The 23470-nt window shown below is 43.6% G+C and overlaps 1 protein-coding gene across 1 annotated transcript in view; it reads left to right on the top strand.

The window, feature by feature from the left end:
* SYT2 (synaptotagmin 2) overlaps positions 1-18562 on the top strand; it is a 332824-nt gene extending 314262 nt beyond the window's left edge. Inside the window, exon 10 of the mRNA XM_069756485.1 lies at positions 17155-18562. Within this exon, the coding sequence (XP_069612586.1) occupies positions 17155-17361 (207 nt within the window). The 3' untranslated portion in view covers positions 17362-18562. The remainder of the gene's footprint in view (positions 1-17154) is intronic.
* Positions 18563-23470: the final 4908 nt, after the last annotated feature.

Below are 23470 nucleotides of genomic sequence, written 5' to 3'. Positions count from 1 at the left end.
ACTTTATTAGGGACCAATTATAAACAACAATAAATAAATAAACATTAAAAACCATACATATAAGATGCAAAAGCTAAAAGCAGAGACGAGCCTAGTGCCACGCACAAAAACACAGGTATAAGTACAGATATGATGCCAGACACATCAGATGGTAGCTGTAAACTCATAGGGCCATATATCGATTAAATATATTTTCTATTTTATTATATTATAAATAATAAATTTAATATGGTCACAATATAGGCTATAGTTCTAGATTCAAAAAAACACAGTAGCAGCTACATACAAAATAAAGTTCCAAAGTGCTGGGCAGGCGGCAGAAACGTAACATGAATGTATGGCCAGATATAAGGGTGTCACATTAAGGGCATAGTGCACACAAGTCAACCCCACCTGGTAAATATCGGCTGTTACAAAAAATACTAATATGACAAAGCTGTCCAATACCTCCTAATGGCTCACTAAACCATGCAATGCATGTGAACCCGGGAAATCCCAAACAAAGAAAGGGGAGGAAAGACTAAGCCATAGGAAAGTAAATACCTTACCGCCCTGCTGTAATCATGCGTGGAGGAGGAGGCCCCGACGCGCGTTTCGCAGAAGTTGCTTCCTCGGGGGGCGCTCAAAGTCCCTTATTTATGAAAAACAAGTAAAACAAAGCTTAATGAAATGTTAAAAAGTGTAAAAAAACAGACAAAATACTCCTTTTATCCATTGTAAAATGCTTCCCGCGTTAAAAGCTCAAACTATAAAATTATTTATTCTGCACTGTAAACCGGAATTAATACTACACTTTGTTCTGCAAAAAATAAGCTCTGACACAGCTCTCAATCTCTGAGACACACAAGGACGGTAACACCCTTGACCTGGTCTTTATCCGGCTCTGTTCAATCTCCTACCTAAATAACCCACCGCTTCCCATCTCTGATCACAACATTCTCTCCTTCACGCTCACAAATCTTCGCCCACCCCAGCACATTCCTACCTACCATTCAGTCAGAAATCTACAGTTAAGTCCATATATACAGTATTTGGACAGAGACAACATTTTTCTAATTTTGGTTATAGACATTACCACAATGAATTTTAAACAAAACAATTCAGATGCAGTTGAAGTTCAGCTCTCATTTTGAGGGTATCCACATTAAAATTGGATGAAGGGTTTAGGAGTTTCAGCTCCTTAACATGTGCCACCCTGTTTTTAAAGGGACCAAAAGTAATTGGACAGATTAAATAAATTTAAATAAAATGTTCATTTCAAGTACTTGATTGAAAACCCTTTGTTGGCAATGACTTCCTGAAGTCTTGAACGCATGGACAACACCAGACGCTGTGTTTCCTACTTTTTGATGCTCTGCCAGGTGGTGTTCAGTTGCTGTTTGTTTGTGGGCCTTTCTGTCTGAAGTTTAGTCTTTAACAAGTGAAATACATGCTCAATTTGGTTGAGATCAGGTGACTGACTTGGCCATTCAAGAATATTTCACTTCTTTGCTTTAATAAACTCCTTGGTTGCTTTGGCTTTATGTTTTCGGTCATTGTCCATCTGTAGTATGAAACGACGACCAATCAGTTTGGCTACATTTGGCTGGATCTGAGCACACAGTATGGCTCTGAATACCTCAGAATTCATTCGTCTGCTTCTGTCCTGTGTCACATCATCAATAAACACTAGTGACCCAGTGCCACTGGCAGCCATGCATGCCCAAGCCATCACACTGCCTCTGCCGTGTTTTACAGATGATGTGGTATGCTTTGGATCATGAGCAGTACCACGCCTTCGCCATACTTTTCTCTTTCCATCATTCTGGTAGAAGTTGATCTTGGTTTCATCTGTCAAAAGAATGTTCTTCCAGAACTGTGCTGGCTTTTTTAGATGTTTTTTTTTAGCAAAGTCCAGTCTAGCCTTTTTATTCTTGATGCTTATGAGTGGCTTGTACCGTGCAGTGAACCCTCTGTATTTACTTTCATGCAGTCTTCTCTTTATGGTAGATTTGGATATTGATACGCCTACGTCCTGGAGAGTGTTGTTCACTAGGTTGGCTGTTGTGAAGGGGTTTCTCTTCACCATGGAGATTATTCTGCGATCACCCACCACTGTTGTCTTCCGTTAGCGCCCAGGTCTTTTTGCATTGATGAGTTCACCAGTGCTTTCTTTCTCAGGATGTACCAAACTGTAGATTTTGCCACTCCTAATATTGTAGCAATTTCTCGGATGGGTTTTTTCTGTTTTCGCAGCTTAAGAATAGCGTTGAGCCACCTCCCTAGTGTTCGGGTTCGGTTCGGTTCGTCAAACAGGGACGTGTTCGACGAACTGTTCGTCGAACGTTCAACGAACACCGTCGAACCCCATTGAAACCAATGGCAGGCAAACACAAACACATACAAACACATAGAAAACACCTTAAAAGGTATCCAAAAGCTGACAAACTGCTCAGAAGACACAACAAACACATGGAAAAGTCACAACTACATATAGTCATGCGAAAAGAAAAGAGATGGAGGAGTAAAAGGAGGAGGAGACACAGATATAGGCATGTCATGCCCTTCTAAAATCAAGAAAGGCTGGAGTAAAAATCTAAACTCACTATACCAACACCCAGACGTCTTGACAAAAACATTTAATAAATATCTTTAGGTAGAATGGCGGCGGGTCCATTCAGAACACTTTCCTTAGAAGATGTAGTGGTACCCCCATTGGGAGTTGTGCCAAAAAATGAACCCAATGCATTCAGACTAATCCACCATTTGTCATATCCAAGGGGCAGGTCAGTAAATGACAACATCGACGCGGAACTAAGTATAGTACTATGTACTGTACCTCCTTTGACGAGGCAATCAGGCGGGTCAAGAAGTTGGTAAGGGGCACCCTAATGGCCAAAACAGACATTGAGGGGGCGTTCCGGTTACTACCTGTGCCTCCAAATAGTGTCCTCCCATTGGGCTGCTTCTGTGAAGGAGCATACTACATAGATCGCTGTTTGCCCATGGGGTGCTCCATATCCTGCTCACTATTTGAGGCGTTTAGTTGCTTCCTCGAATGTGTCGTCATGGATGTTTGTAAGGCGGCACATATTATCCATTACCGTGATGACTTCTTATGCCTGGGCCCAAAATATTCGCCACAGTGTGAAAACATGTGATAGTCCACCTGTGAGAAGGAGAGATCTGGAGGGAGGTTGGACACCCCAGAGCCAAGGGGTTAGATTGAGAAAGAAAGAAGGCGGTGAAGCTTGCTTCATGCTGAGTAGTAGAAATTGCTACTAGGCCCAAAAGGATTTCCTGGGCCAGATGCCGATAAAAATAGTAATTAGGTAAACAGGCGGTGGGTGGCTGCGCTACTCTGCTAACTAGCAGACACTGACGCTTTGGAGCAGACCCCTAAATCCCAGGCCATAGTATGAGTAAACAACTCTGCAGACGACCCCACCCACCTGAAATTGACGATTGCAATGTCATATGTCCACAAACGATTTCTCAATGTAAAACTACACAATCCCTCCCCTAGGAAGGGTGTATGTACCAACCAACATTCTATCTCTCACATTTAGTGTGACCAATATAATAAAATGATCTCCACTATGATACTCGTGTAAAAAACCACAATTTTATTTAGATACAATTATATAAAACATGTAAAAATATGAATTACTACATGATGGCAACGTCATGTAAAACTCAGCCAGGGGACTAAATAAAGAGTCTCCATTTTTTCCAAAAATTCGGCCACAGACACCACTTAACTGGCATCAATTTCGCCAGTTTTTTAAAACAGTTGGTGAGGTGATTTTCAAAAATCATCAAGCTTTTAGTCTCCCCAAGATGACACAGGGGTAGAAAAGTCCTTGCAGATCCAGGATTTGTTCATCTTGATGAACGTTAGTCTGTCTACATTGTCACTGGACAGCCGCGTGCGCTTATCTGTCAGCACACCACCAGCAGCGCTGAACACACGTTCAGAGAGAACGCTGGCTGTGGGGCACGACAAGATGTCCAAGGCATGAGTGGTGAGCTCAGGCCATTTTTCAAGATTGGAAGCCCAAAATGAGCAAGGGTCCAGTTCCACAGTCATGGCATCGATGTTAACTTGGAGATACTCTTGTACCATCCTCTCTAGGCGTTGGCTGTGCGTCAGACTTCTTGTCTCCTGTAGCCTTGCAAAGGATGGTCTAAAAAAAATCTTGAAACGATTGGAAAAAATTGCTGTTACCATCAGATACGATGTTACTGTTACGGTTTGAGTGATGACTCGATAGTCCCACGGTTGGCAAGTTAGAACTCAGAGATTCACTTTGTGCACCACGGGTGTTTTGTGGAAAAGCAGATGTTAGATTCTGTAACAGTCTCTGCTGATACCCATGCATGCGTGAATCCCTTTCTATGGCAGGAATTATTTCGCCAAATTTGCTTTTGTACCAGGGATCTAAGAGTGTGGCAACCCAGTAGTCGGCATTACTTTGGATTCTGACAATCCGAGGGTCATGTTGCAGGTAGTGCAGCAAGAAGGCACTCATGTGTCTTGCGCATCCAGGAGGACCAAGTCCTTGTTGTCTTGGTGGTGGCGAGGTGAGAATCATGCTTCCTTCCTCTGCCCTCTCCCCCCAACCTCGCAACAGAAATTTGATCAAGGTCTCCCTCATCTGATGAGTCTTCCATGCCCAGCGCCAGTTCGTCCTCCACTTCTTCCTCGCCTCCTGCACCTTCCTCAACAGTTTGGCTGCTACCATGCACCCTCGGTAATCCCTCTCCCCCAGGTTCCAATGCCAGCCGCCTTGGTGATGCAACCTTCTTGACCTTAGAGATATGATCCCTTCCGCATACGACTCCTCCTGTTCCTCCTCCTCCTCTTTGTCCACCACCTGACTCCGAACACTGTGTAAGGTGTGCTCCAGCATGTAAATCACCGGAATGATCATGCTGATAATGGCATCGTCATCACTAAACATCTTTGTTGCTATTTCAAAACTGTGCAGAAGGGTGCATAGGTCCCTGATCTGAGACCACTCCTGCAGCGTGATTTGCCCCACCTCTTGATCTCGTTGGCCCAGACTATACGTCCTAACATATTGCACCAGGGCTCGTCGGTGCTGCCACAGTCACTGCAACATGTGCAGAGTTGAATTCCACTGTGTGGGCACATTGCATTTCAGCCGGGGAACTGGCAGGCCCAACGACTTCTGTAGAGATGCAAGTCGTCGAGCTGCGGGATGCGAATGGCGGAAGTGAGCACACAGCGACCGTGCCCTCTGCAGAAGCCCATCTAGTCTGGGATAGTGGGATAAAAATTGCTGGACAACCAGGTTCAAAACGTGAGCCATACAAGGCACGTGTGTGACATTGCCCCGGCAAAGGGCCGCACCCAGGTTTGCAGCATTGTCGCACACAGCCTTCCCTGGCTGCAGGTTGAGTGGAGACAACCATCGATGGAACAACAACTCCTCAGCTGTGTGACTCACATTTCCCAGATATTTCAATGTAAACACTGCCTGATGCCGTTGAGCCCTGGTGACAGCATAGTGAGGAGGTGTGCAGGATTCCTTCTGCCCAGTTACAACACGGGTGGCATTACCAGACAGGCTTTGGGTGCAGGTGGAGGACCGAGAGGAGGTTGAGGAGGCAGAAGCAGTGGAGGAACTTCTAGATACAGAGGATCGATGAGCAACTCGTGGGGACGGCAAGACTCAGACAGCAGCCCCTTCGTTTGATGTCGCTGTAGTTACCCAGTGCCCAGTCACCGACATTTAACGCCCCTGTCCATGTCTACTCGTCCAAATGTCTGTGGTGAAATGCACCCTGTCACACAGAGTTTCTCAAGGAAGTGGTGATGCTGTGTGCGACATGCTGGTGTAGCGCAAGCACAGCTTTATTTGAGAAGTAGTGGCGACTGGGCATCTGGTACTGGGGCACTGCGACGGACATAGGGTCTCGAAAATCCTCTGTGTCCACAAGGCGGAAAGGCAGCATTTCTGTAGCCAACAGCTTGCAGATGGAGAAATTCAACCTCTTAGCTTTGTCATGGGTAGGAGGAAATGGTCTTTTACTTGTCCACATCCGAGGGACTGAGGGCCGGCTGCCGTGCTGAGACGGAGTTGAGTAGGGTGTCCCCGGCAAACTGCTGGTCTGTGAGGAAGGTGCAGGTGGAGATGTTATATTGCCTTGATCAAAATGTGGTGTCGATGTCGGAGAGCGCTCAACACCAGCAGGTGTTTCCGCTTGCAAATGTCCTGACGACCTGCCAATCACACTGGCTGTTGCAGGTAAAGAGGTGGAAGGTCTGCATCCAAAACCATGTGCGACTGCTGTCCCCACAGTCACAGAGGATGAAGAGGACATGGATGCACTTGATGGGGCAGACGGTGGTTGACCCGGCCCACTAGGCCGCATTGTAGCACAGTGAGCTTCCCATTGCAACTTATGCCTCATATCCATGTGTTGGTTCATGCATGAAGTACTCAAGCTAGTGATTTTTTGGCCTCTACTGAGATTTTGTTGACAAATCTTACAGACAACATGAGTTGGGTCATCCTTTGCAATGTCAAAAAATGCCCAGGCTATGCAAGGCTTAGAGCCCGTACGACCTGAAGAGCCACCATGACTTCTGGTCTGAGGCACAGTTGAGGTTGAGGATGCAGTTGCTGACGTGCTTCCAGTACTCCGTCTCTGTCCAGGAAGGCGCACTGTTACCTTGTCGTCAGACTCGTCACTAACATCCTCCTCCACTTCCTCTGCTGACCTCATGGACTGGCGGACTGGGGGTTGACAGTAAGTGGGGTCTACAAACTCGTCATCATCATCCTGTGTGTTCTCACACCCGTCGTCCTCAGAGTCAACCTCTTCCTGCCCCGACCAAAAAGTCAAGTTTTCGTTCCAATCAGGTATCTCAGTCTCATCATCATCTTCCTCCTTGTCTCCACCAACAGGAGTTACAGTTTAGCAACGATGGTCTACATTATGCTCAGAACCTTCTTCATCTGGGCCTGGATTCGACTCACAAAGATTCTGGGCATCAGTGCAGATCATTTCCTCGTCTGGATTCACAGAAGCTCTGGAGCAGACCTCTGATTCCCAGGCTATAGTATGCGTAAACAGCTCTACAGACTCAACCATGTGTTACCCCATGCTCAGATGGGCAGCTGGAGACTTGGGAGCTGTGAGGAAGCAAGTGCGATTGGGGTGACAACTCTGAGGACTGGAGTAGTTGTGATTAGGGTTGAGCGACTTTTAGTTTTTTAGGGTGGAGTCGGGTTTCGCAAAATCCGACTATCTCAAAAGTCGAGTCGAGTGGAATCGGCCGATTATCGTGAAAAGTCGACCGAAACACGAATCCCAATGCAAGTCAATGGCAGAGCATAGTCGGCAGTGAGTGGAGGCCAGGAAAACATGTACAGTGCCCATTTTAATGGCAAAAACATACATTCTTGTTACTGAAGCTTGTCAATCTTAATTTACCTTATAATAATAGTAAGGCATTGGAAATTGGGGGTCATTTGGCTAACGTTTTGGGGGGTAGGGCTGGTTCAAGTATTTAGTGGGCCCAGGAAATCTGGACCACGTCACGGCAGTGGAGCAGGGAGAGGTAAGTATTTCAACTTTGCAAGTGCTGTGATCCTGAGCAAGCAGGGGGGGCCCACTCGTTGGCATTGGCACTGGCACAGGGCCCCTCAAAGTACGGCGGTGTGTTTGCATGGCGGTGGCGCCTCCCACCGGCAGCGACACTTTTGCGTACTATGAGGGGCCCTGTGCCAGTGACGTCGCCAACGAGTATTCCTCCCCCCACCTGATGAAGGAACCTGCACTTTCATCTGCACCTTCCTCTTTGTCCCCGTGTAAGGTGGTATGGTATGCGGGAAGGGGAACCTGACTTTCAGCAGGGTCACAATCTTGCTGTGTAGCGTGCACGGGGAATGTTGCGTTATGGGTCAATGTACCAGCAGACTCATCTATCACTGGCTGGGCAATGGGCAGGATAAGGAGGAAACACAGATATAGGCCCAAAGAATAAAGTTGGCTAAATGCAGTTCAAAATTGGCAAAAGGACTAACCAGGGGGCATTGCTTTGTTCAGTGGAGTACAACTGTAATGAGAGGCTGACACAGTGAGTAGGCCCAAATCAGTAAGTAGGCTAAATGCAGTTCAAAATTGTTAACAGAAGTAAACAGGCGGCACTGGTTTGTTCAGTGGAGGAGAACATCAAGGAGCGGCAGACACCGATAGTAGGCCCCAACCCAACTAGTAGGCCAAATGCAGTCTAACATTAACAACTACTTAACGAGAGCCTGAAAATGGAATTTCAGGACAGGAAACCAGGAGAACAGCAAGGAGCGGCAGACACTGTTAGTAGGCCCCAACCCATCTAGTAGGCCAAATGCAGTTGTTCCATTTAACAACTATTTAACAAGAGCCTGAAGATAGAAGCTCAGGAAAGGCAACCAGGAGAACACCTTGGAGCGGCAGACACTGTTAGTAGGCCCCAACCAAACTAGTAGCCCCACTGCAGTTTTAAAATTCCGATAGGCTGAAAACCTGATAATTGCAGGTCATTTTTTTAAAGAGGACAGCTGTATTGAGTGGCGCAGCCAGACACTGCTAGTAGGCCTTACACCGTTTCAATTATCTTGCAGGGGTACACAGGCAGCATTGGTGTGTTCAGCGGAGGACAATTGGAAGGAGGGACCGCAGACAGACTTAGTAGGCCTAAAATAAAAAAAATTAGGCTCAAGGCAGTTTCAATTATCTTGCAGGGGTACACAAGCAGCATTGTTGTGTTCAGAGGAGGACAATTGGAAGGAGGGACCGCAGACAGACTTAGTAGGCCTAAAATAAAAAAAATTAGGCTCAAAGCAGTTTGAATTATCTTGCAGAGGTACACAGGCAGCATTGGTGTGGTCAGCGGAGGACGATTGAAAGGAGTGTCTGACACAGTTAGTACTCCCAAAAAATAAATAGATGTTATTGTCTCGCAAAACAACAAAACCAAAAAACAAAAGGGTGGCATAGTTTGTTACAGGGGTGGGCTCCTCTGCTGAGTTTCAAACATAGTAATTTGTATTTGTAAGTATTTACTGGTGTCAATATAGGACACTGACCCTGACTATTTTAACTAGCATCATACATGTCAACAAATTGGTATTGTCAGTGCCAGGCATTGAAGGATGTCAGCGCATAGACTAAACATTGGTGGAGCTGTGAGAGATAATTTTGCAAGTGGTAGAGCACTGTTTGAGCTGGGGGAGGGACTCTCTTGTGGCCGGCGGTACAGGCCCAGGGCCCCTCATGTTACAACGGTGTGTCTGACGTTGGGTGCGCACCACCACCGCCAGAGACACTTTATTGTACTATGAGGGACCCAGTTGCAGTGCCGTTGACCAAAAGCGGGCACACCCACCTCTTCAGACAAACGGCACTCTCACGGGTACTTGCGCCAAGTGGCGCGACCACGGCCCCGTGGGGGGAGTTAGCCCATTTAGGGAGGTGTAAACATGTTGTATGCTGGACAAACAGCTGCTGCAAATTAAGAGATTGGAACAGTCAGTAAGACGAGTCCACAAGCAAGACCTTTTTATAGGAAAGCTAGGTGTCAGCCGGGAAAGGTGGGGCAAAATAAATCGAAATCCATGAGTGGTTCATTTTAATGAAGGTTAGATCATCAACATTTTGGGTAGCCAGACGAGTCCTTTTTTCGGTCAATATTGAACCAGCAGCACTGAATACTCTTTCTGATAGTACACTAGCTGCTGGGCAAGCAAGCTCCTGCAATGCATATTCTGCCAATTCAGGCCAGGTGTCTATTTTGGATGCCCAGTAATCAAATGGGAATGACGGTTGAGGAAGAACATTGATAAGGGATGAAAAATAGTTAGTAACCATACTGGACAAATGTTGTCTCCTGTCACTTTGAATTGATGCTGCAGTACCTGTCCTGTCTGCGGTCATTGCGAAATCACTCCACAACCTGGTCAGAAAACCCCTCTGTCCAACGCCACTTCTGATTTGTGCAACTCCTCTGCCCTGTTGCCCCCTGCAGCTCGTGTGAGAACCATCACCGGCGCTGTGTGCTGGGAATGCCTGAATCAAACGGTCTACAAGAGTTGCTTGTTTGGTTGCTAATATTTGTTCGAGGTTCTCATGTGGCATGATATTTTGCAATTTGCCTTTATAGCGAGGATCAAGGAGGCAGGCCAACCAGTAATCGTCATCGGTCATCATTTTAATAATGCGTGGGTCCCTTTTGAGGATACGTAAGGCATAATCCGGCATGTGGGCCAAAGTTCCAGTTGTCAAATCTGCGGTTGTGCTGGGTTGAGGGGCAGTTTCAGGCAAATCTACGTCACTTGTCTCCCTAAAAAACCCTGAACCCGGCCTTGCAACGCCACCAGTTGCTATTGGTCCCGGAGAAGCTTCCTCATACAAAAAATACTCATCCCCATCATCCCCCTCGTCCTCCTCCTCTTCACCCGCTACCTCGTCCTGTAGACTGCCCTGACCAGACAATGGCTGACTGTGATTAAGGCTTCCCTCTTCCTCGGCTGCAGACGCCTGCTCCTTTATGTGCATCAAACTTTGCATCAGCAGACGCATTAGTGGGATGCTCATGCTTATTATGGCGTTGTCTGCACTAAGCAGCCGTGTGCATTCCTCAAAACACTGAAGGACTTGACACAGGTCTTGTACCTTTGACCATTGCACACCTGACAACTCCATGTCTGCCATCCAACTGCCTGCCCGTGTATGTGTATCCTCCCACAAATACATAACAGCACGCCTCTGTTCTCACAGTCTCTGAAGCATGTGCAGTGTGGAGTTCCACCTTGTTGCAACGTCGATGATTAGGCGATGCTGTGGAAGGTTCAAAGACCGCTGATGGTTCTGCATACGGCTGGAGTGCACGGGCGAACGGCGGATATGCGAGCAAAGGTTGCGCACTTGGAGGAGCAGGTCGGGTAACTTTTCAGGAAGCACTGCACCACCAGGTTTAAGGTGTGAGCCAGGCAAGGAATGTGTTTCAGTTGTGAAAGGGCTATGGCAGCCATAAAATTCCTTCCGTTATCACTCACTACCTTGCCTGCCTCAAGATGTACAGTGCCCAGCCATGACTGAGTTTCTTTCTGCAAGAACTCGGACAGAACTTCCGCGGTGTGTCTGTTGTCGCCCAAACACTTTATTGCCAATACAGCCTGCTGACGCTTGCCACTAGGTGTCCCATAATGGGACACCTCGTGTGCAACAGTGTCAGCTGCGGATGGAGTGCTCGTGCGACTGCGGTCTGTGGACGAGCTCTTGATCTGCAGGAGGACGAGGAGGAGGAGGGGGGGCGAACGCCTACAGCCAACTGTTTCCTAGACCGTGGGCTAGGCAGAACTGTCCCAATATTGCTGTCCCCTGTGGACCCTGCATCCACCACATTAACCCAGTGAGCCGTGATGGACACGTAACGTCCCTGGCCATGCCTACTGGTCCATGCATCTGTTGTCAGGTGCACCTTTGTACTCACAGATTGCCTGAGTGCATGGACGATGCGGTCTTTTACATGCTGGTGGAGGGCTGGGATGGCTTTTCTCGAAAAGAAGTGTCGACTGGGTAGCTCGTAGCGTGGTTCTGCATAGTCCATCAGGGCTTTGAAATCTTTGCTTTCAACTAACCGGTAGGGCATCATCTCTAATGAGATTAGTCTAGCAATGTGGGCGTTCAAACCCTGTGTACGCGGATGCGAGGATGAGTACTTCCTTTTCCTAACGAGAGTCTCATGTAGGGTGAGCTGGACTGGAGAGCTGCAGATCGTGGAACTAGCGGGGGTGCCGGTGGACATGGCAGACTGAGAGAGGGTTGGAGATGGTATTCTTGCTGGTGCCCTACATGCAGTGTTTCCTACTACGAAACTGGTGATTCCCTGACTGCTTTGGCCTGGCGACGAAATCTGCACATTTGCTGCAGGTGGTGCGGAAAATTGTGGGCTTACAGTGAGGGAAGGGATGTAGCGTTGCTGACTAGCTTCATTGGCCGAGGGTGCTACAACCTTAAGGGACGTTTGGTAGTTAGTCCAGGCTTGCAAATGCATGGTGGTTAAATGTCTACGCATGCAACTTGTATTTAGACTTTTAAGATTCTGACCTCTGATTAAGGTAGTTGAACATTTTTGACAGATGACTTTGCGCTGATCATTTGGATGTTGTTTAAAAAAATGCCAGACTGCACTCTTTCTACTATCGGATAGCTTTTCAGGCATTGCAGACTGAGCTTCTTTAACCGGATGTCCACGCTGTCCTACAACTGGTTTTGCCACGCGTTTTTAGCCAGATGCGGGCCTGGCAGATGGAACCTGTTGCGATGTTGATGCCTTCTGCGGCTCCTCCTCCTCCGCTTCAGAGCTACTGCCGCCTGCACCCTGTTCCCCCAATGGCTGCCAATCAGGGTCAACAACTGGGTCATCTATGACCTCCTCTTCTATCTCGTGTGCAACTTCGTCTGTGTCACCGTGTAAGTCGGTGGTATAGCGTTCGTGACGGGGCACCATAGTCTCATCAGGGTCTGATTCTGGATCAGTACACTGCGAGGGCAATGTTGTGGTCTGAGTCAAAGGAACAGCATAGTAATCTGGCTGTGGCTGTGCATCTGTGCACTCCATGTCCGATTCAACTTGTAATGGGCATGGCCTGTTAACTCTTTCACTTTCTAACCCAGGAACGATATGTGTAAAGAGCTCCATTGATAAACCAGTGTGTCGCCTGACGCATCCTTCTTTGTTGTTCTTGGTGAAGAAGACAAGGAAGCGACTTGTCCCTGACCGTGAACATCCACTAACGACGCGCTGCTTTTACATTTAGCAGTTTCAGAAGAGGAGGCGAAAGTCAGCAAGGAAAGCCAAAACTTGTTCTTGCTGCTCCGGCTTTAAAAGCGGTTTTCCTACTCCCAGAAAAGGGAGTGTTTGAGGCCTTATGTAGCCAGACGACGAACCTGGCTCAACAACTCGAGACCTAGGTGCTATATTGCTTTTCCCACGACCACCTGATGCTCCACCACCACCACCACTACCATCATTACCAGCTGGCAATGACCGCCCACGGCCACGACCTCTTCCACCAGACTTCCTCATTGTTTGAAAAACGTAACCAAACTAACGGTATTTGTTACTGTAAAACCAGTTACAAGGTGAACTCAAACTTCTGTTGGATTTATATATCCCTTTATAGGTGGGTCAGACTGCAGGGAAAATCAGGCCCAATGTATAACAGTACACAGCTTCAGTGGCAGACAGATATGCCACTAACAGGAATGACGCTGATGCAGACACTAACAATTCGAATCTCCCCCTTTTTATTTTTTCTGGGAGAATATTGAAGAAATGTGGCCCACTCTCATACAGTATATATTCTGTGGCACAAAATTTGAGACAGGTGGCACACACAGGAGTGGCACTGAAGCAGAAATGCCAATCTTAATCTCCCACTATTTTTTTTTTTTCAGGGAGAATTTAAAAGAAATCTGACCCAGTATTACACACTAGGTTTAATGTGGCACACAATTTGAGACAGGTGGCACACAGGAGTGGCTCTGAAGCAGAAATGCCAATCTTAATCTCCCACTATTTTTTTTTTCAGGGAGAATTTAAAAGAAATCTGGCCCAGTATTACACACTAGGTTTAATGTGGCACACAATTTGAGACAGGTGGCACACACAGGAGTGGCACTGAAGCAGAAAGGCCAATCTTAATCTCCCACTATTTTTTTTCAGGGAGAATTTAAAAGAAATCTTGCCCAGTATTACACACTAGCTTTAATGTGGCACACAATTTGAGACAGGTGGCACACACAGGAGTGGCACTGAAGCAGAAATGCCAATCTTAATCTCCCACTATTTTTTTTTTTCAGGGAGAATTTAAAAGAACTCTGACCCAGTATTACACACTAGGTTTAATGTGGCACACAATTTGAGACAGGTGGCACACACAGGAGTGGCTCTGAAGCAGAAATGCCAATCTTAATCTCCCACTATTTTTTTTTCAGGGAGAATTTAAAAGAAATCTGGCCCAGTATTACACACTAGGTTTAATGTGGCACACAATTTGAGACAGGTGGCACACACAGGAGTGGCACTGAAGCAGAAATGCCAATCTTAATCTCCCACAATTTTTTTTTTCAGGGAGAATTTAAAATAAATCTGACCCAGTATTACACACTAGGTTTAATGTGGCACACAATTTGAGACAGGTGCCACACACAGGACTGCCACTGATACAGATTTGCCAATTTTAATCTGCACTCTTTTCTTCTTCAGGGAGACTAGTGAATAAATCTGGGTCACTGTATTAGAGTATATTTTCTGTGGCAGAAAGTGGCTTGAAGAGATATAACGAAACAAAAAAAGGGACTGTCCTACAATTACTATCTCCCTGCAGTAATCTCAGCAATGTATGGCAGGCAGCAATAACAAGGAGTGGACTGCTGCACAAAAAAAGTCAACAGTGTGGACAAACAAACAAGGAAGATGTGCAGAAACGAAGGAGCAACAGGACTTGTACTTTGAAAAAAGCAGTTAGTTTGCACAGCGGTGTACAAACAGCAATGCAGCTATCTGGGAGCCTTCTAGGGCAGCCCAATGAGCTACAGCGCTGAGGGAAAAAGAATGTAGCCTCCACTGTCCCTGCAAACAAAAGGTGGTGTTGGACAGTGGAAATCGCTACAGCACAAGCGGTTTGGGGGTTAATGGACCCTGCCTAACGCTATCCCTGCTTCTGACGAAGCAGCAGCAACCTCTCCCTATGCTCAGATCAGCAGCAGTAAAAAGGCGGTCGGCGGGAACGCCCCTTTATAGCCCCTGTGACGCCGCAGAAAGCAAGCCAATCACTGCAATGCCCTTCTCTAAGATGGTGGGGACTGAGACCTATGTCATCACGCTGCCCACACTCTGCGTCCACCTTCATTGGCTGAGAAATGGCGCTTTTCGCGTCATTGAAACGCGACTTTGGCGCGAAAGTCGCGTACCGCATGGCCGACCCCACACAGGGATCGGGTCGGGTTTCATGAAACCCGACTTTGCCAAAAGTCGGCGGCTTATGAAAATGACCGACCCGTTTCGCTCAACCCTAGTTGTGATGTTGAAGTTGACATGGAGGAGAGCCCACTTGAACGAACACTTGATATCTATTCAAGCACCTGCTGTTTTTGTGCCTCATCTGGAATTTTTGGTGATGCTTGTAGCGATGGTCGTAAGAAAGGGATCATATCAGATTGTCCACGAAAAGAAGTAGACATCTTACTTTGGCTGGAAGATGGTCTTTCTTCTGCAGATGTTACTGTTGCTTGACCACGTTCCCCACGGACACAACCTTTTTTTCCCTTTCCAACACGCCTATTCCCCTTTCCACCAGCAGGCCTTTTTGCCACTCATTTTAGTGCTTAACTAATTGGCAACTCTGTATCTGTAGTTGTTGGCACAACAACCGATGGATGAAAACCGAGCACAACTGAGTGGCCAAACTGTGGTACTAGGCCCAAAACTATTAACTGGATTGGATGCAGTGAAAATTGAGATACACAGGCGGTTTAGTTAGTTTCACAGGCGGGCTATTCTGCTGACATGCAGACACTGCACCTGGGCCCTAAAGTATCAACTGGATTAGATGCAGTGAAAATTGAGATACACAGGTGGTGTAGTTAGTTTCACAGGCGCGCTACTGTGCTGACGTGCAGACACTGCTCCTAGGCCCAAAACTATTAACTGGGTTAGATGCAGTAAAAATTGAGATACACTGGCGGTGTAGCTAGCTTCACAGGGAGATACACAGGCGGTGTAGCTAGCTTCACAGGCGGGCTACTCAGATGACTATCAGACAATGCTACTAGCCCAAAAGGATTGGCTGAGCTAGATTACACCATTTGCTGTGACAAACACTTGCACAGCACTGGCACAGACCGGCCTGGCAATCAGTGCTATGAACTGCTGTAACCTACCCTGAAAAGGGCTGATATTACAACTAGTCCCGACTCCTCCTGACTCCCTAAACCTATCTCTCTGACAATTCGCTCCAAAAAAACACTCTTAGTCTCTATAGCGCCCACAGCAGCAGCGGTGTTGTCTAGCACTAAGCTGCAGCAGTGAGGAAATGGTGGCAACGGGGCAAATAGTTGGTTCTTATAGGGCAAGGACATGAGACATACACAATGACACATGCCCTTGCTTGTGTGCGTCACATGCACATTGCTGTGTGTGTGTGCACTGCTGACAGGCTAAGAGACTGCACCACCCCACTGTAAATGCGGTAAAGAAAAAAAATGGAGATTGGCGTTATTTCAGCACAGATCTATCCCCCTCCCCCCCCCCGCCCACTATACACTGAAACAGTCTATTCACAATGATATATAAACATAAGAATGAATGACCTTGGGGAGATCAAAACATCCAACACCGCGGAGACACCATCATGTGTTTCTCAACGCAGTGATCCAGAACACTGCCCCCATCCCTTATGGGAAATATGCAAATGCATGTAGAAAAGCTGCGGAGACACTATCACGTGTTTCTCAACGCAAGCAATAAATAGCCAGGTCTTTCACCGGGAAGGAACAACCACGGGAAGGGCAGCATCCAAAAGGAAAACCACCTATGCCAAAACATGGTATCCATCCACAGACAGCTGTTTCGGGGTATTTGCCCCTCATCAGTGTGGAGTAGGAAACTGGCTATTAGGAGCAGTGCCTGGTAAAAGGACTATAAACATAAGGATTAAAGACCTGGCTATTTATTACTTGCGTTGAGAAACACGTGATGGTGTCTCCGCGGCTTTTCTACATGCATTTGCATATTTCCCATAAGGGATGGGGGCAGTGTTCTGGATCATTGCGTTGAGAAACACGTGATGGTGTCTCCGCAGTGTTGGATGTTTTGATCTCCCCGAGGTCATTCATCCTTATGTTTATACTGAGGGTATGCAGGCAATACACAAACTTCTCTAATATTTAATCATGGGGTGGTGGTCTTTTTATGACTGTAGCTAGAACTGTCTAGGTGATGTCTGTGTAGTAAAAAGAAATGTAATCAGCCTAACTATCTATCTGGAAGAACAACAAATGTTTAAAACTGCATAATTTATTTATATTATGTTACCAATACATTTATTCCTTTCCTGTGTATTTTTTTTTCTCTTTTCATATTCTTCACAGAAAGTGCAAGTTGTGATTACTGTGTTGGACTACGACAAGCTAGGTAAGAATGAGGCAATTGGCAAGATCTTTGTTGGATGCAGCGCCTCAGGAACTGAGCTTCGTCATTGGTCTGACATGCTGGCCAATCCACGACGTCCCATTGCTCAGTGGCATCCACTCAAGCCCGAAGAGGAGGTGGACCTTGCATTGGGCTCCAAGAAGTAATAAGCCCTTTCTACACATCTTTTTCCCCTTATCCCTTCACACTCTGCTATGCAGACTATAAGCACCTTCTGCTAACTCACTGGCTCTCCCTACAACACAGCAGCCAAGACTTAACGAACACATAAAGAAGTGTCATCGGGAAACAATGCAGTTTCGGTACACGTTTTTGAAGTTTCTTTGGGTCAACTTCAAAAGCATAGTTTGGCTCTATGCTTCACTCTTTTATGTGTTCTCTGCAATTTTGTATTGTTTTCTTAAGTAAGATGAAGGAAACATGTGACATATTAGTCTTCCAAAATGATGCGTACATAATATTGATATATACAATCACTTTGACAGTTACTCAGTAAATACATCCATCTTCATTAGGTCAATTGTTAAAGAATATATTTAATAAGTTTTATGTTTTTTTTTGTAAAAACTTGGTAAGGACTGAGAAACATTTGATATGCTTATAGGTTGACAGGCGATAGACATTTTCTTACGCTGGATGTCAGAAGTGAGATTAGCGTTTCATCCCCATATTCCTGTTGTATATGTACACATTAATGCATTGTGATTAAGAGGTCACTACAACAAGATAAACCTCAAAATTGTTATTTTATATTTTGCTGTATTTCCACGAGAGAGCACATTTATACATGCTCCCTTCATTGAAACGTCTTCCATATTTTTAGAAAAGAAACTCTTATCATCGATGTAACTAGGTAGAGTACATATTCTCCTAAATAATATCGCTTATTGGAATGAATAAATAACAAGACCTTGTAGAAATAGTGAACTACTTATTATAGTAATGCTGGTCATAACTTTACTAAATACTTATTAAGCAACAGAAAGGGAAAATATTGCTATTTAAAATGCCACTCAAAGCAGTTGGTTATTGTAAATGGACATGGCAAAAGAAGAGAAGACAACCAATTAATGGCTTTTCATTTGAGGTAGCTGTTTTTCCCAATAAAGGCTAATTTAGTTGGAACCATACGATAAAGAGCCAGGTAATTAAGAATGGTTTATACATGCCAGTGTTAATTAAGGGGCGTTTTGGAGAAGGATGCACCAAATTCATTAAAAGGCACATGTCACTTAATGAATTTAACACATCTTCTCTGTGACCTCTGGATGAAAATTATTATGAAAATGCCAAAAGTGTGTTTTTGGCATAAATACTTTTATGAATCAGGGCCTAGATGATGAACCTAAAAGAAGAACAACTAGAGTTAAGCAGGAGAAAGAGACCTTTGAACTTGAAGGATAAAAGAAAGGTACAAAATGACTTGCATATATTGGTTGTTTAGATACTATGATGATATTTAATTTATATTAATATATATATATATATTATATAATATATATATATATATTTATATATATATATATATATATATATATATATATATATATATATATATATATATATATTCTATATCATGGGAATCATTGTTTTTGTTTAATGAAAAATATAGAATTGAGACTCACAGAAAGGCCAAGCAAAGTGGTAATATAGTTGTGTAGGCTTACGAATAAATCCTGTTTTCATACAAATCTTGAGTTCTAAATGACCACACAATTACTTGAAAGAGTTTATCCTTTTATGTTTTATGAATAACACCAAGAGCTTCAAAATAGATTATAGTAGAATGGGTTTATAATTTACTCTGTCAAGTTTTTGTATGCAAAATATTTTATAAATAGATTACTATTAGGTGCAGCCAAACGGAATTTCTTAACTGTGTCTTGGTAAGTGAGTTGTAGAAGAGTGTATAGCACTTAACAAAATGTAGCTTAACATTTAGGCTACATTCACAAGGGACAAAAAATCCTTAGCAAAATTCACAGCAGCAAGAACCCCTGTGGATCTCATTATATAAATTCTGCAAAAGATTAATTGTTTTCTGCCTCCAATTAAGTTACAAAATGTTCTGAAATTTCTTTCTCTGGGCTGCTAATTAATATTAACTCAACAATAGTGATAAGCTAATATACTCGTTACTTGAGATTTCTCGAGCATGCTCGGGGGTCCTCAGAGTATTTTTTAGTGCTCGGAGATTTAGTTTTTCTTGCCGCAGCTGAATGATTTACATCTGTTAGCCAGCATAAGTACATGTGGGGGTTGCCTGGTTGCTAGGGAATCCCCACATGTACTTATGCTGGCTATCAGATGTAAATCATTCAGCTGCGGCAAGAAAAACTAAATCTCCAAGCACTAAAAAATACTCGGAGGACCCCCGAGCGTGCTCGGGAAATCTAGAGTAATGAGTATATTCGCTCATCACTACTCAACAACTTTCTAAATGATACATGCAGGAGGTGTATATATATATATTGATTCACCTATTGCTTTATATCAAGCTCCCTGTATATTGGAAAACTTTTTCAATATGTCAGGTTTCTACTTTAAAAGACTTCAAAGCAGGATACAAAAGCTAGAAAAATGTATGCGATCTAAGAGGATTTTGTCAATTTTCTATTGGTCATAAGAAACAAGTTATAGGAAAATAAATATTCAGCTAATTTGTCCTTACTTGTTTAAGAAGCTTCCCACTATTTCAATATTGATAACCTGTCCTTAAGATAAGTAATGAATAACAGATTAATGGGGGCCACACCTGGTGCAAAAACTCACGGTTCCATCATGCTATGTAGAGGCCGTTCTTGGGTACTGCAGATCAGCTCCAGTGTTGTTATTGCATACAGCAACCTTCCCACCATCTTGTTGTTCATCTATTTCAATCCCTTTCTTCCTTCATTGACAGCTCTGATTTTAGAGGAGGCAGAAAAGGGCAAAGATAGATGACACTCAAGGAGGTGGGAACGTGCACTGAACTGCTCCGGCATGCCATGGCTGCAGCGATCACTTGGTTTGATCAGTCATGTCGTGCTGATAAACCATCCTAATGCAATTTTTGTACAATGATATTTGAAACTCATAATAAGGTCAGAGTTTATTGTAATTATAACTTGTTGGAATTTCTTTTTCTAGTGAGCAGGGTGCGTGACATGTTAATGTCCTTAGGAAATGAGTTGTACTATACTTCACACTATAGTATTGCCCGGTCCTAGTTTTTGGCAGTTAAGAACGATTCAGTAGATTGCTCAATGCACAAAACATTATTGGTTAGGAATAAAACCTATAATTTGTAGGAATTTACAGCTTCAATGATTCCATATGGTAGCTGTAAGATTTTAAGTGCTGATGTAGGTAAACTTGTAGAATTAAATAATATATTTCATGTGAAATAATATGTAGAACCATAACAAATGCAGAAAAGTTAAGTCAACAATTTTACAACTTTGGAGTCCAAACTTGGTTGCTTACAAAGAAACGACAAAAGGTAGAAAGTGGTTTATTTTTTCAATTTCAGAGTTTAATAAAGGTAAAGCATGCCATATAGATACATCAGAGGAAAGATAAAGGGCCATAAAGTATAAGTGGGATGGGCATTACAGGGTAGACTAGAAAGAAGACAGTAAAAAGCAGCTATATTATGCATGCTGAGCACTATGGCACATACTTCACATCCTGTATGGTCAGAGAAGTGAGTGGATGGTCAGGAGCTGGATGTATGTTTGATATATTGTATATAGTATGCATGTAACACTTTATACATAACAGCATGGGGCATAGCTATGTGCCGCACATATTGATTGAGACCAAATATTTACTCATCTTTTAACCTGTTTACTGACATGATATATTTTTGTGATCTGAAACATCTTAGTTAGGATAAAAAATATTCAGCTAAAATGTATAACCCTATAGTGTGTGCTGACTTTGATTTTGCCATGGGGTAAACAGGTTAACAATAAGGCTAGTTACACGTGCTCTTCTACTGTTACTTGTGCCTGTTTTTAATGAAAAAAAATGACATAGATTCAGGGGCACCATAGCAAGACCTCACCCAGGGCAAACATCTAATCCTCTCACCAAGGCAGTGTGACTTATTGCAACGGGGCATGGATCCCAACCTCCCCTGCACGTTACACCTTTGCATTCAATTTGTCCCACTGCCATCTGTTTGTGTCCTACTTTCCTGTACTGTGGTGCCAGATTTTTTCTTTAAAGACAGTCACTGTTAAGGTACGCATAGCCTTTGGCTCATAAACGATGAGTTTGATAATATAGGCAATATAAAGGTTTTAAAATATAGTTATTTGAATACATCTAAGAGTTAACTTATGTTTTTACTTATATTTTTGAATGTATGCATGCCAAGAAGAAATTACAGTACATAGGTATATATATATATATATATATATATATATATATATATATATATATATATATATATATATATATATATATATAAATATATACATACATATAGATGATATATAGAAAAATATAGGTATATGTTGAAAATGGGCGGGTCAGTGTCTAATCAATTTTTTAAATTTGTGTACGTGTGGGTGATGTCTTGTAAACTGCTAAATGTTAATGGCCATGTATCCATGCAATAGATTATGGCCTTTACCCTGGCCCAAGGATGAATCCTTTCTGTGTCTTGTGCTGTCTGTATAATAATTTCTGCTATGATATAAAAGCCATAATTTCCAAGAGAAGTGTTCCTTTGAGGGTGCACTCAGAATAAATATGCATGTATACTGTCTTTGTCTCAGTGTTTTCTGAAGATGAGTGAGGTGAAGTTATTGGAAGGTATCTTTTGGGCTGTGCTTTCCTGCTCACCTCAAAATGTTCAATGTTTGTGTGAAATCATTGTTTCGTCTTTGTTATTTTGTAAGATGTCTCCTTAATAAAGAAATATTAAAACAAACGCATTACAATTTTTTTTATTATTATAACCGGTTAAACATATTTATAGGTGTTGATTGACAATTTATCTGGATTTTTAGAAAAGCTACCAAAACCCAAGTAGACGCAGACATGTGTTAGATACAAATATTATTACCCAAATCAGTGGAAGTCATAGTCTTATGAACTATGCAGTATTTAGACACGTTATGGTTTTATTCTCTTTCTTCTGCTGAGATAGAATAATTGCAAATTTAGAATCTCAAGATCTCTTATAGGAATATGAAACATATGAATGAATAATCTCCTATAGGCATACAGTATATGGTGGAAACGTTATTTCCTAAACAATGCTAAGAAGAACCTTGGTCTGCTACCACTAGAAGTACACTTATGGACTGTTTTATATACATTTACGGTAAGTATTAGTTTAAATTCTCTTCTGCAGTTGAAATATTTGCCGATATACAATAGCATAGTCTTGTATAGGAATATCTAGAAGACATAATATGTCCCCAATCCCTGCTAAGTTGTAACAGGTACTATTCTAAAATCTCCCCATTGAACTTCATCTGTCATGTTATACCCAGTCAGCTGGTCTAAGTCAACCTCTAATTCATGAACATGAACATGCTCCATATACTGCAGTATACATCTTAGTTTAATGTAATCTACAATAATTGAAACAACATTTTTAATCTAATCTTTTAGATCATTAACCCGTTTCACCATAAAGCCTGTTTTTACCTTCCTGACCAGGCCAAGTTTTACAATTCTGACCAGTGTCGCTTCAACGTGTCCCACTGATTCTGAGACTGTTTTTTGTGACTTATTGTACTTTGTGTTAGTGGTAAATTTAGGTTGATATTTTTTGTGAAAATATAGGAAATTTAACAATTTTCAAACATTGAATTTTTGCCCTTAAAGGGACTCTGTCACCTGAATTTGGCAGGACTGGTTTTGGGTCATATGGGCGGAGTTTTCGGGTGTTTGATTCACCCTTTCCTTACCCGCTGGCTGCATGCTGGCTGCAATATTGGATTGAAGTTCATTCTCTGTCCTCCATAGCACACGCCTGCGCAAAGCAATCTTGCCTTGTGCAGGCGTGTACTATGGAGGACAGAGAATGCACTTCAATCCAATATTGCAGCCAGCATGCAGCCAGCGGGTAAGGAAAGGGTGAATCAAACACCCGAAAACTCCGCCCATGTGACCCAAAACCAGTCCCGCCAAATTCAGGTGACAGGTTCCCTTTAAGCCTGATATTTATTTCACACAAAATAGTTACGTATTTTTCGCTTTGTAAGATGCACTTTTTTCCACCAAACTTGGGGGGAAAATGGGGGTGCGTCTTAG

The sequence above is a fragment of the Ranitomeya imitator genome, chromosome 3 (genome assembly GCF_032444005.1).
Source record: "Ranitomeya imitator isolate aRanImi1 chromosome 3, aRanImi1.pri, whole genome shotgun sequence".
Classification (NCBI taxonomy): Eukaryota; Metazoa; Chordata; class Amphibia; order Anura; family Dendrobatidae; genus Ranitomeya; species Ranitomeya imitator.
This window is presented reverse-complemented; position numbering and strand designations above follow the sequence as displayed.